Genomic DNA, 15,118 nt, shown 5'->3' with positions numbered 1-15,118 from the left:
ATTTGAAAACATAGTAAGAGAAACAGTGTCAGTTAGAATCTACATGTCAGATAACCTTTAAGACTACATTTAAATATCACTGCATTATTGATTCAGTATTACTGATTTTTAGAGTTTAAGATGGAAAAATATAAAAACTTACTGTAATAAATTTATGAACAGGTATTTTCTCTTGTCCTTCTGCAATTGTATAGAACAGCAAATCTTCCAAACTAGGTAACAGACCCTGTTTTAATTTACTAAAGGGGGAAAAAGAAGACAAAATTAATCCTTGCGTGAACATTCTAATGAATTTTAGCTACATCCATTATTAAGTAATCATTGAACCAGACTACAGATAAACTGATCTACTCAACAAAACTACTGTCATATTAAATGATTTACCCAAACCACACCGAAAAACAAGCAAATAATGATTCATTAATGAATAGATATTTTTTAATCCCAGGTTTTGAAATCTTGATCACCATTTCTAGTTGTGCTAATGCCCGGCCATCTGCTGTGGTGGTACCTTCTTGTACAGATTAATACAACCACCCAACACTAATTACAGAGCTCTGCAAATATTCAGGTGAGAATCAATACTTTTTTTAAAAATATGCCTGTATTTATACATTATTCAAATAATTAACCTGATTGTAAAATCTGGGGGAGAGAGGAATTAAGTACTAGTACTAGACAGTAAAGATGAGTGTACAAGTTCTTGAATCCTGGCTATAATGCTTAACTGAGTCACTTTGTGTAAATTAACCTGTGATTCAGTTTCCTCATCTGAGAAATGGAGAGAATAGCGCCTACCTCACAGGGTTATTGTAAGGATTAGTTGACTCAACACATTCAATACTTTTAGAACACTGCCTGGCAGAGGGTAAGTAGTCAACTGATGGTAGCTGTAGTTATTATTTCTAAAGTGATCTAGGTTTACATATACAGGTGAAATGCCACAAATCACAAAGATGGTAGAATAAAAATACATTAAAATCTTAATTAACTAATAAACTAGTATAGTAAAAGGCTATGATTAACCAAACTTTTAAACAGGAAGGAATTTCTTCCTATCCATTGAAAATCTTTCAAGTAAACAAACTACAGTTAACCTATTAAATGTCTTCTTTTTAACTCTGAAACTGAAATGAACACATTTCATTATTCTGTCCATTAATTACTGTCATAAGCATTACAGTGATGTTATAAGGATTACAGATCTAAGGCAAACAAAACTTTTCCCCACACATCACTATTTATTAAAATGGGAAAGAGAAATATATGTGTGCATGTGTGTATACATATGTGTGTATGTATAAAATATTCTAGAAAGGATTTTACCTATATTTCAAGAAAGAAAGAGAGAAAATTAAAGAGAAAGGAAGGAGGGAATAGTTGTTTTCTTAAATTCAGGCCTTAACATTAAGTCAATTCTGGACCAGCCATAGGTATAATGGCAACTTTCAAAGGAAAATTGTATAATTACTTTTGTAAAATAAACTGCCACACAGCCTAAGTCTATTTAAAATTGTTTTTATACTGTTAAAAAGAGCTTTTCTAGGTGTCCAAATATTTCCTGGATTACCCGAAGATTATATAATAGCTCCACACTTTAATTAGACCAAATGGATTTAGTTATTTCCTAATATATTTACTTCCCTCACTATTATTAGTGATCCATGTATTTCTATCTTAAAAGACAACAGACTATACAGTTGCATACATTTATGAAATTTCTCCTAAAATATTAATATTGGAATTAATATAATTTATACTTGTGTTCAAAACTTACACCAACTTTCAGTTTTTAAAGTCAACCTTAAAATATATGAATTTCAGGCCAATGTTTTTAAAAAAGCTAACACATAAGATTATCATAATTTAATGGCATATTCTGATATATAAATTATTCCCTGAAACAATTTTGGGAGTTTTTAAACATGTATTTGGGATATTTCAAAAATAAGAGCTTAATCTATCACTTGTCAATACTCTGCTAAGTGTTTTGCATGCATTCTAATTTATCCCTCTAATGATCTTATGACAGAAGGTACTATTCTTATCCAAAGTATAGTATAGTTCCTGGTATATAGTAGAAGCTCAATAAATTTATTGTTTGTTAAGAAGATGAATGACTTTATCCCCATTTCACAGATGAGGAAGCAGAGGCTCAGACAAATGAAACTTCCCAAGACTGCACAGTGGCAGATACGGATTTAGAACATAGTTTCTCTGAATCCAGAGTTTAAACCATTTACCCGTACAATATAATGGCTCTCAAACTTACTAGCCAGTTATTATTGTTATAAGGTACAATTTTTCTTGGCCTCACCCTGATCTAAAACCATTAAAAGTGTTCAACAATACTAATTACTTAATATTTAAAGAAAAAAAAAAATTGAGCCAGCTGTCAAAAAAAAAAAAAGATCAGTGGAAAACAACATGCCAATTATTTACAGAAAATGGTTTGTCAAACTTCAGATAGTGGTAGTTCATCATTTTAAAAAACTGCAGAATAAGCTTTCTATGTATTTATCATACCGGTAAATGGTATTTGCTTTGCCTAAAAGCTATGTAAATAACACAGTGTATACACTTCTTTAACTTATGGTTCATAGTGCAAAAAAATTAAAGTGACCATGTTATGGCCACAGATAGGAAAAAAAGGTAAATATATACTTGCTTTTGGACAAGACTAATTTTTATCCATAGGAGAGAGATTTAAGTCACCTCTAAAAAAATATGCTCACAAAACAAATGGTCAAAATTGGTAAAAAAGTACGACCTATCTTAGCATTTAAAAGCTCAGACTCTGATCTGAGAATAAGTTAGCTTCAACAGTGTGATGAACAAACACACAGAGATTCTCCCCAAACTTTCAAACAGGTAGAAATTACTCCAAAGATCTTTCTTGATATCAGCCCTCTTTTTATCCCCAAATTGTACATGGCGTTTTGGTAATGCTTCACAGTAAGGTATTTTGCTACCCTGTGTCCCTGAAAATAATACCTAGCCAGACAATCAGCTCGAATGTGTCTTTTGGAGCATTATATTATATTATTATATTATATAAGACCCAGTCTTATAGTACAGTAAAATAAGACTGGGTCTTATATTAATTTTTGCTCCAAAAGATGCATTAGAGCTGATTATCTGCCCAAGTCTTATTTTCGGGGAAACACGGTATTAAAATTCAAGATCTAAAACCTTGGTTTTCAGTAACTAGAAAGTCCTTGAGAGGTATTTAAGTTTTAATGATAAAAATAGCTTATAGCAGGATTTCAAATCGTAACATCAACAATTATTAATAAATTCGAGTGACCCCTCTAGATTCCTTAGGGAAAAACATAAAATGGCTATGACACTCAGCAAGTAAAATACAATATACATTCTGTGTATGTTATACACGGTATGTTTTATATAAACTTATATAAGACAAGGTCTTGTATTCATTTTTGCTCCAAAAGATGCATTAGAGCCGATGGTCCGGCTAGGTCTTATTTTCGGGGAAACATGGTAGATTAATACATCCAAAGAAAAATCTTTGTTTCATACCTTTTTGTTTCTTTCCTTTCATTCACCCTCATTTTCTTTCTAATTTCTGCCTTTAAGATCCTTTCACCATCATTTTGTTCCTTTTTTACCCATTCCTTCCTCTACATTACTCACATGAAATGTTCTGTTTTCTGCCTAGAAAACAGAAATGACTTCTTAAGAATTTTTTTTTCCAATTCCCATGAATTTAACTGCTATCTATGACACGTACAACATTGTTAGTCATTGCTTACTACAACCTACAAGGGAAATAGAACATGTAATAAGGAATTACAAGAAAGGAACTATGGGATCCAATTACTGAAAAATTCACTGTGGACTAATAAGGTAAAGATTTTTGTTGGAGGGGTGGAATTTGAGATAGACTTGAAAGATGGGTAGGAACTGAAAACATGGCAACAAAAGGGGATTTTGGGCAAAAGAAGTCAAATGACCGAAGCAATGAAGGTAAGCCTTCACTGAGTGTTTGTAAATAGCAAACAACTAGAGCATAGAATATATGAATTAAGGTTCCTGTTTTTACCTACGAGCTATTAAAATACCTAATTTTCAGGGCTGAGAAAAATCTATAGAAGTAAACCAGTAAATGAGGAAACTACCTCCCCCCAAATTTGCATATGGAGTTTAAAGTCAGGGCCAATTTCCCCAACGTGAAAAGAAGCACTATCTTTGTTTACTCATCAACCAGTTTTCCAATACCAAAGGGCAGTTAAAACTAACTCACCAGTCTGGTATTCAATTCTCTATAATATGACTTTGTACTATCTATTCTTATCACATATAATTCACCAACATAATTGACTAGACTCACTAACCTGTAAGCAAATCCTTCTATCTCATCCTTATATTTTACCAAATATGCCTTCTGTTTATAACCCTCTTATACCTGTAAGGTATCAATGAGCATTCCAATGGTTTCAGAGGGCTTTCCCAATGAGATTCGCTATACTCGTCTCTTTAGCAGTACTGGCTGCATCACTAAGTTTGCATTTCTCTTACATGGCCTATTGTGTGTCAAGCACTGTGGATATAAAGAGGAATAAGGGAAGGCTGCTGTCAGGAGAGCCAAGACTACAGCAAATGTGACAAGTACTGTGATGGAAGTGTAAGAAAAGTATTAGGAAGCACAAATGAAGCATTCAATTTTGTCTTGATGGGTGAGGGAAATAAAGTTTATAATGTATAATTAAGAGCAATATTGCAAACTTACCCTCATCAGTTCAAAATTTTATAAATAAAAAACTCCATTATTAAACAAAAGGAGGAAAATGAAAAGCAAGTCTTAATATATTAAGAACTGCAAAATAAGAGGGGGGGAAATTGAAACCAACTATACTGCCTTACTTTGTTAAACTATGTTTCATATTACCTCACCTCTCCAAACTATAAACCTTCAGGGTTGGGGTAAATTCATTCTTAATTTGGGGGGGGAAGGAGTGAGGGGGCAACCCCATGTAACTCAAATGCATAGTATAGCATGGTAAACCTATCAGATAACCAAAAACATTTTTGCCAACTAGGTTAAAAAAGAGACCCATTAACAGAATACAAAATAATGTTTTGATGTTTTTACTATGTCCTCATTTAAAAAAATAAATGTTTAAAAAAAGATTGAGTTGTTTAAGGAATAATTAGTTCATCATTTTGAATTTATAGTGATCTCACTGATAGTAAGTATCCACCAACACCAGCAAATAGCAGATTAAATCTGAGGCTGAAAGATGAATTGAAAGGGGCTGACCATATACCATCATAGGTCTAACAAAGTGAAAATTCTGCTTATTCTCCAAGTCATTTTGCCCCAAAGTTGTAGGTGGAATTTAAAAACAAAATCTTACATCTTTTAAGACTTTACTGTTTAAAAAAGGGCCTTCCTGTTGTTTTATCTTAAAATCCTAGGCAGTAAAGCAAAGTAGGCAAACTGTCCCCAATTTTACACATAAGGACAGTCAAAGTCAAGCAGCATGTCCAATGTCATACAACTCTTAAGTGGCAAGACCAGAATTAGTCGTAGAAAGCTGATCTTCGGTTCCTAGTCCTACATTCTTCCTGCTATGTGTGGACGAAAAATGGAGCGTTTACTAAAATAAACCTGACAAATGGGAGGCCCGTATGATGGGCCTTACAAACCAAGATGGAGAGTAATCACACAGGCTGGTCTGAACATAAAAATTCCTAACTAAAAGTGTGTCATGGTGGGCAGTCATGGCTGAAGTCTGTAGCTTCCTTGACAAAGGTCAATATTTACCTTTGAAATTGTCAATAATCTTTGTGCCTCTAAGGCACAACGACCAGCACCAGAGCATGGTAAGTTGCCTACACACCTTCTCTATGTATTATAAACGTTAATATCTTGTGCCCACAGATGTAAAAGAAGTATGTGTCTCTCCACTTTGCTTTTTATTCTCTCAGAGATTTCCCTGTTTTGCATTCTCCTGCCTCTCTAATCTACCACCAATGAATTTTATGTACCCTTCCTTACATCTCCTCCTTTGATTCTAATGTATAAAATAAGCTGCAAAACTGCCATTCTCTGGAGCATTTTCTCAATCTGTTGCGATTTTGCTTCCCTGCAATTGTCAGTGTGGTTCAAATAAACTCTTATAAGACTTTTTCTTAGGCTGGACATTCTTTCATCGACATATGTCACACCAACTGTGCTCAGTTGTTGGCACTTCATTTCAAGAGGAATACCTGGAGCTCATTCAGAATAATGAAAAATGAGACTCCTTACATATTGAAGAATTTCTAACCAAAATGCTAATAATTACTTACATTAGATAATTAAATTTTTGCTCTGCCTTGTTAAAACTGCATCCTGTACAAAGCGAGGATGAGATTACATTAAATTAGGGCTTCTGTTCTGATGGACTTCGATGAAATTTATTCAACAGCAAGCCAAAGTAAGCATAAAAGCCAGCTTTAAGTGAGAAAAGTGACTAGGCTGTCCATATCAGCTAATGGCAATTTATCCAAGTATACAGTTTTAGAAGTCTAACCCAGGGGGCAATCTGCCTGTCTCTGATGGTAAGATAAGGACATGACCCATCAAGTCCCTGATGTCCAACTCTGTTCTGTTAGTCCTTGCAACCACGTACTCCTTCAGTCAAGTATCCTTTAATAAATCATCTAGTTGCAAAAATCCAGGTATTATGTGAATTCTGTCACATTAACCACTTTGATATCACACTAGAGCTGATTTCTTCAAAATAACTAAAATATATAGGCAGAAATTAATGAAAGGCAAATGAGTTACTCATAAAACAAAACAGCTCTGAAAATGGAATGCGCTGCCTCCCTTCAAAAGGAGTGAACTCTCTTGTCAAGAAATATTTAAGTAGAGATAAGAAAAAATAACCTGTGGGGAGTGTAACAAAAGGAAAACAAACATCAGCTGGGGAGATAGCTTTTTAAGTCTCTTCCAATAAACCTAAAAAAAGTGATGGAAAAAAAAGTCCTAATGTTGTATGAACTTGGTTAGATCACTTAATATCTGTGACAGTTTATAAAATATGTACAATGAGGTGGAATTAGATGTCTTTATAGTCACTTCCAACTCTAATTTTCAGTTTTTGGGTTGCTAAAAATAGATGTCCTCCCACATTCCCGAACTAGAGAACATAAATTTTACTGACTGGGGACCTATGCACACACATTTTACACAAAAAGCTCAATTATTTGGGTTATTTTTAAAAGGGGAGCACTTAATGCCACTGAATTGTACACTTAAAAATGGTTACAAGTTTTTGTTACATGTATTTTACTACTTTTTTTTTTTTTTTTTTAAGAAGCTAAGCGGAACTGGGTATAGAAGGTGAGAATGAGATTATACCACATAAAAACTTGTACTCTACTTTGGGCTTAACATTTTATTTTCTTATATCCCTAAAAAGCATCTGTATACATTTTAAACAACTGAATAAAAGACTCTCACATGTATATACCATAATTTACTTAACCATTCCACTAATATTGAACACAACCTTTCCCAACTTTTCTCTAATATGAATACTGTGCCAAAAATATTAGTGAATCTTTCTATACCAGTTTTTTGCTAGCCTAGATTCTTTAAAAGGTATGAATATATTTAAAGCTCTTCACGTAGTTTAAAAACTGTCCTTCATAAAGTCTTTACTCTTAATGACTCCCACCAATGTTACTAAAAATATCCTCAACAATGACAATTTTAAAATCTTTAGAGGCCTGCATCAGAAATTAGTATCAAAAAATATATATTTCTAAATCCTGAAAGCTATCAACTTTTTGTTCTTTATGCAATAGCAGCAATAGCTCTATGCTTTAAAATTAGTGTTTTCACTATAAACATTTCTTTAGTAAGCAATAATGTCACATATCAACCAGAGAATACTTCCCAAAGAAAGTCAAGATACATTAACCTTTCTGCTTCTACATTGTAAGTGGTCGCAAAAATCACCAAGTGCAGCAATTAATCATATGCATTGTATTTCGTACCCAAAGCAATTTTATAACTGACTAGATTTCAGGATAAAATCGTAGTGTCTCTACCTGAAAGCTATTTACCTCACTTAGAAATATCAGTAATTAGTAACCATTTTTATAAATATGTAAATTCACTAAGTTTTCTTAAGCATTCCGCTTATTGAAAATGACCTAAAAGGTGAAAAGGCACAGACAGGCAACTACTTGGTTTATAAAGGGTTTAAAGATTGAGCTCCTTAAAGAACACAAATCCTACAATTAGACTTTCAGTTTCTATAGCCGTAATTTTTTCTTTACCTCAATACCTCTAGTACAGCACTTTACTAATTTCAAATAATTTTTAAAACTTGAAGAAACCCACAAATATCTTCAACAATATTCTCTTCAAGGTGACACTCATTTGTCTTTTTCAGTTTAAAATATTGTCCCTACCCAATTATTTTCCCCTACATATTATTACCTCAAAAAAAGATTCAATTCTATCTATTTGGTAGTCATATCCTGAACTAGTTGATTGTGAGGCAGACAGACTTCTTTGTAAAACAGTACAACCTGGAAACAAAAAGCTAAAACTGAAGGAGATGAAACTTTAGGATCTAATTCATGCTCTTTCAGTGAACTGCATCTAAATATTAATTAGTAGCATGCCGTTTATTAATTATAGATTATGTACAGATACAGTATCAAAGGCTAAATAGATGTGTGGTTTAATATAAACATTGGGCAGCACAAAATGTTATGATGCCATTAAAACAAAACTAAAACTCACTGATAACTAACCAAAAATTGTTTTAATATTGAGGAAATCACAAATAAAATGACTGAGGGGTTCATTGAGAAGCCTCCCAAAATTAACTGTACTTTCAATCTTGATTTTAGTTTAAGTGAATTGAAAATATGTTCACTTTTACAAAATAAAAACAAATACATTATTAAAGGATCATAACAGAATTTGTCACCTGTTTCAACAGAGGTTCTGTCTTTTGATTCCAAATATATTATCTGTATCTGCCAAATACTGTCTCAACTTTATTATCAGAACTGTTCTATAGAACTAATTCAATGTTTGTTGAAATATATAAGTATTTATTTTGAAATTCAAGTCTCACAGCATAGGATGTAATGACTCTGCCCCTCGTTTTCCATTTATTAAAAATAAATATGAACTTCCAAAACACAGTTCCTGAAGCTGGCTGAAATAATTTTTCCTTGCACTTTCACTTTTAATGTAGTACTTTTAATTATGCTTATTTAATTCAAAATAGATTTTTAAAATGCCATGACTTTGTGTATGCCATGACAATTACTGCATCATGGGTATGTAGTTTTTTTTGTTTGTTTGTTTGTTTTTAAAGATTTTATTGGGGAAGGGGAACAGGACTTTATTGGGGAACAATGGTCAAATTGTTGTCCTTTCAATCTTAGTTGTGGAGGGTTCTGTTCAGCTTCAAGTTGTTGTTCTTTCAGTCTTAGTTGTGGAGGGCGCAGCTCAGCTCCAGGTCCAGTTGCCGTTGCTAGTTGCAGGGGGCACAGCCCACCATCCCTTGCGGGAGTCGAACCGGCAACCTTGTGGTTGAGAGGACGCACTCCAACCAACTGAGCCATCCGGGAGCTCATTGGCAGCTCAGCTCAAGGTGCCGTGTTCAATTTTAGTTGCAGGGGGCGCTGCCCACCATCCCTTGCGGGACTCGAGGAATTGAACTGGCAACCTTGTGGTTGAGAGCCCATGCTCCAACCAACAACTGAGCCATCCGGGAGGCAGCTCAGCTCAAGGTGCTGTGTTCAATCTTAGTTGCAGGGGGCAGAGCCCACCATCCCTTGCGGGACTCGAGGAATTGAACTGGCAACCTTGTGGTTGAGAGCCCACTGGCCCATGTGGGAATCGAACCGGCAGCCTTCGGAGTTAGGAGCATGGAGCTCTAACCGCCTGAGCCACTGGGCCGGCCCCGGGTATGTAGTTTTTAAAAGATACTACCAAACTGTCCTCCAAAATAACTGAACCAATTTATACTACCACCAGCAATGTAAGAGTTCCATTTCTCAACACCTTTTGCATCACTTGATTTAACTTCACATCTGCCAATCTGACAGGGGAAGAATGATTTCTTTGTTGTTTTAATGGAATACCTTCAATATGGTACCATGTGTGAATTACATACTTTCTAAAGAGCATATATGTATTGATATTTTCCCAGCCTAATCCCACTCTCTTGTATCTGTTTTCCTTCCTAATTAAATAACATAATGTTCAAAGAAAAAGTAACTTAAAAATGCCCCCTCATTCCCACCTGTCAACCCTTCCCAGGGACCCTAAGATATACACTTCTGGGCTTTACAGAAATGAAGCATGCCATACTTGACAGAGATGAGACACTGTGATAAAAATAGGCATGGTGGGCAAGCATTGGCACAAAGGTTAATCAAGAATCTGTAATGCTACAGCATGGTTTGTGACTTTGATATAATACTCATTCCAGTCCGTACTGGTTTTCTGGATGGACAGTGATATTTTGAGATTAAAACTCTATAATTTATCTCAAAACATTATGCAAAATAAATTGAAATAAGACAAAAGAATAGATAGGAGGGTACAGATTTTAAATTTGAAGTCATCAGATATGTGGAGGTTATATAAGAACAGAGCTTGGATGATTGATAAAATACTTCCTACACAAAGATGAGAGTCAAAGCTGAGTCAAAGGATATGCTGTTGAGAAGGCAGACAAGTGAAAAAGTAGCAAAGGCCTCAGGATTTACCCAGTGAACAAACCCTAAAAGAGTCAGGAAAGCAGAGAGAACAACTTAAAAAATGGAGAGCCAAGCAAAGTGTTTTTCAAGATGACAGAATGATGGTAACAAAGTTAAATAAGAGCAACACATGGAAAACTGAGCAAAGATCATTACATTTTCCCATAAGACATTTAAGATAATAGTAATCTTAACCTAAACTGAGAAACTAAACCAGAAACTGAAGTTGGTTGAAGATGGCACAGACTAGAATGAAACTGGTTCAAAGAGACTGACTACCGAAAAAAGATTAAGTAGGTAACTTGCTTATATCCCACCTCCTTCCAGAACATAATATGATATGGTTCATAAAATATAGTTAGACTAAGGAAAGGAGAAAAAGCAAATATCCCAGCCATGTGAACTAAAATTGCTATGGTTAAGTATTAAATTCACTCTGAACTTTCTGGTAAGCAGGGCTAAAAGGTACATAAATGCAAATCGCATAGTTTCATATAAGTACAACAAATTCTCAACAGAAATATTTTCTGGAAACTAAAAAACCAAAATAAATTTCTCATGTGGGCCTAAAATTCAAAGGACGATGTCCTCATCAGGTTTTACAATAAATGAAGCAATTTGATTCTTACTTATTTAACAAACAGTTATGTTCTATTTAACACATGCCAAATATTGTTCCAAGCCCTTTACAAAATGTTAACTCATTTTTCACCTGGCTATGTCTTTTAATAATCCTCTATAAAAAAAACCTGGCAGAGTCCTGAGTGCTGGCATTCCAGGTGGCTCGCTGACTGTGAGGGATGACCTACGCTTTGAAAGCTAAGTATTAGAAAGGATAACAGGATCAACTGGAAGCTTACCTCCCAGTATAAGACAAATGTTTATCACATAAAGGCAAAATGGAAGGAGTCAAAGGAGGAAAGCTACATTTGGAAACCAGATCATTCAGAAAATATAATCTTTTAACCAGATTAAAAAAATGTTTTCACAATCTTGAGGCCAGTACTCTTCACTTTATATGTAAATTGGAGACAATTGGGGTTCACTATTGAAATCCTTGATTGAAAGCTCTCAAGATTATCATATACAAGCATACCTCATTTTTATTGCACTTCCCTTTACTGTACTTCAGTGTTGCCTTTTTTTTTCCCTAACCAACTGAGCTAACTGGCTGCCCCAAGACAGGACATTTTTTTATTCAGGGCTGTCAGTAAGCAGTTCCCATCCTTTAGCCTTTAAGGACAACTTCTAAATGCTAATTGCATTTTGCAGTTCGGTAACTCTGGGAACAGGTATTTGATCTAGTTACCTGCCTAGTAAACCAGATAAAGTAAATCTCATCATACCAGATGAGATTGAGCATACACATTCTAATCCCTAAAAAATATTAAAGAGGTAGAAATTTAACAAAAGTTTAGCATTTTGGAACTTGAAGAGATTTAAGCTGTTAAATGACCTGTCCACGGTCATAGGCTACTTTGTGGCACAAAAGCGTTATCACAGAATATCACAAATTTTGCCCAGCACCAAGTGATTTTTTAAAAATCACATTTTTTTTTCAGTCTGGGAAAACTTTAGCTTGGAATGTTTTTAGGAAGGTGCCAACGTCAATCACAGGAAACATTAAGCAGACCTGAGATTAAAAGTGTAAGAATCACACTTTCAGTTCGACATAAAATATTCTGGGGCTGGAAATAGTAACATAAGTAAAAGGGAGGCAAAACGGGTCACATAATGTAAGTACAATGTCAGAAAAATAGTAGGGTATAAAGAAAGCAGCCAGGTAAATTTGTACCCACATTGAGAAAACAATTTGTTCATTTCTATTACGCAAGACAAAATATCCAGGAAACTACTTCACACATTCTGTAAGAAAAACCAATTTTAAGACTAAACTGCTATGCGGTGTAGACGAGTTAACATTCTGTCACAATTTAAGACACAAAGCTACTTCACTTTAATTTTGCAGTTAATGTTTTACCCGTCACATTTCACCTTGGCTACTCTGACTTTTATTTTCAAAAACTCGCCCATCTCCAGCAAGACATCTGACAGGCCAAAGCCGGTCCCCAGTGCAAACAGGTGGTCTGTACTGAGGGCCACATCTTCTTGGCCACGTGACCCTTTTCCTCCTAATCTAGTTTCGGAAACACTATTTCCGGTGCCAAGGATGGCTATACACACGCCTGAAGGAGCCCCTCCAGAAATATTGAGAATACTCTGCCACATTAGGCTTCCAAAGAGATGGTCGCAGAGAGTGAAAAAGGGCTGAAAGGAAACTCGAGCTTGGAAAAGCGACCAGTCAGGAAGGCACTGGCTTTGTTCAACCCTCGACCCCTAAATGTCACTCAGTGGAGATGTTCGTATGGCATCACCCATGAAGGGCTGGGAGGGCGGCCAGGTGCTGCAGCCCCGGGCCGTGGCGCAGACCACGCGGCGTGAGCCAGGCAGGCACCGCTTTTGGGCGGGTGGTGGACCAAACCTGCCCCTCCACCGCTCCAACCCGGCGGCCGGCCCCGGGGGCGGGGAAGGGAAGTGAGGGCCCAGCGGAGGGGCACAGGCGGGGAAGGCTCGGGTGCGGTCGGGCCTAATCACATGGCGCAGACGGCGCAGGCCGCCCGGCATCTCTTTCTTTCTCTTTCTCGAACCTCCGCTCCCATCCCGCCCCACCATAGGCTCCTCCCGGGCCCGGGCCCCAAGAGGATCGAGGCCTCCTCCGCCCCGCGGAGACACTCACTTTTCGCCTGAGGCTACAAGCTCCTTGCCCTCGCTGTTGCCGTGAGCGTCTGTCTCCCCGGGGCCGTCCTTAGGGCCGGGCGCCGGCGGGGCCGCGGGCGGCGACGCCCCGGGCTGCTGCTGCTGCTGCTGCTGCGTGCCCCCCTTGCCCAGTTCCTGCAGAATCTCTGAGGGGGAGCTGGACAGGCCCCGCGCGAGCGGCTCAGCCGCCCGCCCGCCCCCGCCCCACCAGGGGTAGATCCGCGCTGCGGCCGCCGGCCCCGCGGCCTCCAGTCCCCCGCTCCGGACGCGCCAGCACAGGGTGGCGAGGGGCTGCACCCGCTTCAGAGCCGCGCTGGCGGCGGCAGGCGGCCGCAGGAGCAGGTCCCGCAGCATTGCTGAGCCTCGAAGCCGCATCATGCCGCCCGGTCAGTTAGTGTTGGATCCACCCCGGAGGATGCTCGGGGCGTGGGCGGCAGCTCTCCGAAGATGTGTTCTCCCGCGGGACGGAGAGAAGACAAGTGAGGACAGGGGCAGCGACGTGAGTGTGGGTGTGGTTCCGGTTCCCGCAGCCGCTACCTTTGCTCTGGAGGCTGCCGATGGCCGCTTCTCCTCTCTCCGCCGAGGGCTCCGCACTGAGGGTGAAGCGTAAGGGAAGGCTAGAGACATTCCACGCTCCCCCTTCTGGGGGGCGGGAGGACGCCGGCGGCCTGCCCACCTAGCTTACTCTGATTGGCTCAAATTCTCGACCTCTCTTCTGATTGGTGACTGGAGCAGTCAACTTTCTCTCGGCGCTTGGTAAGTGAAGAGGCGGGTGGGGGGCGGGGAGAGGAGTCAATCTGACGTGTGAGGCTCTACAGGCCGGGCTCCAGAGCAGCCCCTTTCCTCAGTTTGCCACCCCTGAGGGTGCACTATTTGGGAATTAGGGGCCCAGGAGTCTCATCTTTTTCGAAACGGATGGACTCTGGGACCTCAAACTGCAGGGGAGACTGATGGGCAAGAGCCTTTGCGGCTGAGAGCCCGGCGGTCAGCGGGGCTGGCCGGAGCTCGGCTGGTCCAAGCTTGCAGCTGGCCCCCCGACTATCGGGTAAGGGCGTGTGACGATGCCTGTGAGGGCCGCGGTCCCACGAAAGCAGCCCCAGACGAGCCTCATCCCTCTCCCAACTGTTACATCTACTTGAAACTTAACATGGTTGGCGACTACCCAGATATGAAGTGTTTTGGAAAAAATGAGCAAAATCCTTTCAGCTATGCGACTTAGCCATTTGGAAGGTTGGAGTTCTGAGGAGAGCGAGAGGGGGAAATTCCAGAATATCGCTGCTTTCCTTTAAAAACAATTTTTTAAATGTACACCAGTATCTCAAAAATATGTTTGAATAGCAATTGATTCCCTCAACAGTACTTTGCTTGAAAGCAAAATGTAAATATTTTTCTATTTTAAAAGCTGCTTCATCATTTTAAAATAGAAGCATCTGGATACTGGTTCTCTAAATCATTTCAGCGTGGTATCACTTTATCCATTTATCCTTTTGGACCTGTAAAAACGAGCAAGGATCTGATAAACTCTGAGTTTTTCTCTGAGCCTACATATACACTCTACTCCACGACAAAAATGTTTTTAGATGAGATCATGAAACAAGTAGGTTTAAATGCA

General features: G+C 38.2%; 1 protein-coding gene across 2 annotated transcripts in view; it reads right to left on the bottom strand.

The window, feature by feature from the left end:
• GLS (glutaminase) overlaps positions 1-14,129 on the bottom strand; it is a 73,484-nt gene extending 59,355 nt beyond the window's left edge. The window contains exons 1-2 of one of the 2 annotated variants that reach the window (XM_019740710.2): positions 13,487-14,129; positions 143-239 (exon numbers count right to left, since the gene is read on the bottom strand). In XM_019740710.2, the coding sequence (XP_019596269.2) occupies positions 143-239; positions 13,487-13,884 (495 nt within the window). In that variant the 5' untranslated portion in view covers positions 13,885-14,129. The remainder of the gene's footprint in view (positions 1-142; positions 240-13,486) is intronic. The other variant, XM_019740709.2, reaches the window with a different exon arrangement.
• Positions 14,130-15,118: the final 989 nt, after the last annotated feature.

The sequence above is a fragment of the Rhinolophus sinicus genome, linkage group LG01 (genome assembly GCF_036562045.2).
Source record: "Rhinolophus sinicus isolate RSC01 linkage group LG01, ASM3656204v1, whole genome shotgun sequence".
Classification (NCBI taxonomy): domain Eukaryota; kingdom Metazoa; phylum Chordata; class Mammalia; order Chiroptera; family Rhinolophidae; genus Rhinolophus; species Rhinolophus sinicus.
This window is presented reverse-complemented; position numbering and strand designations above follow the sequence as displayed.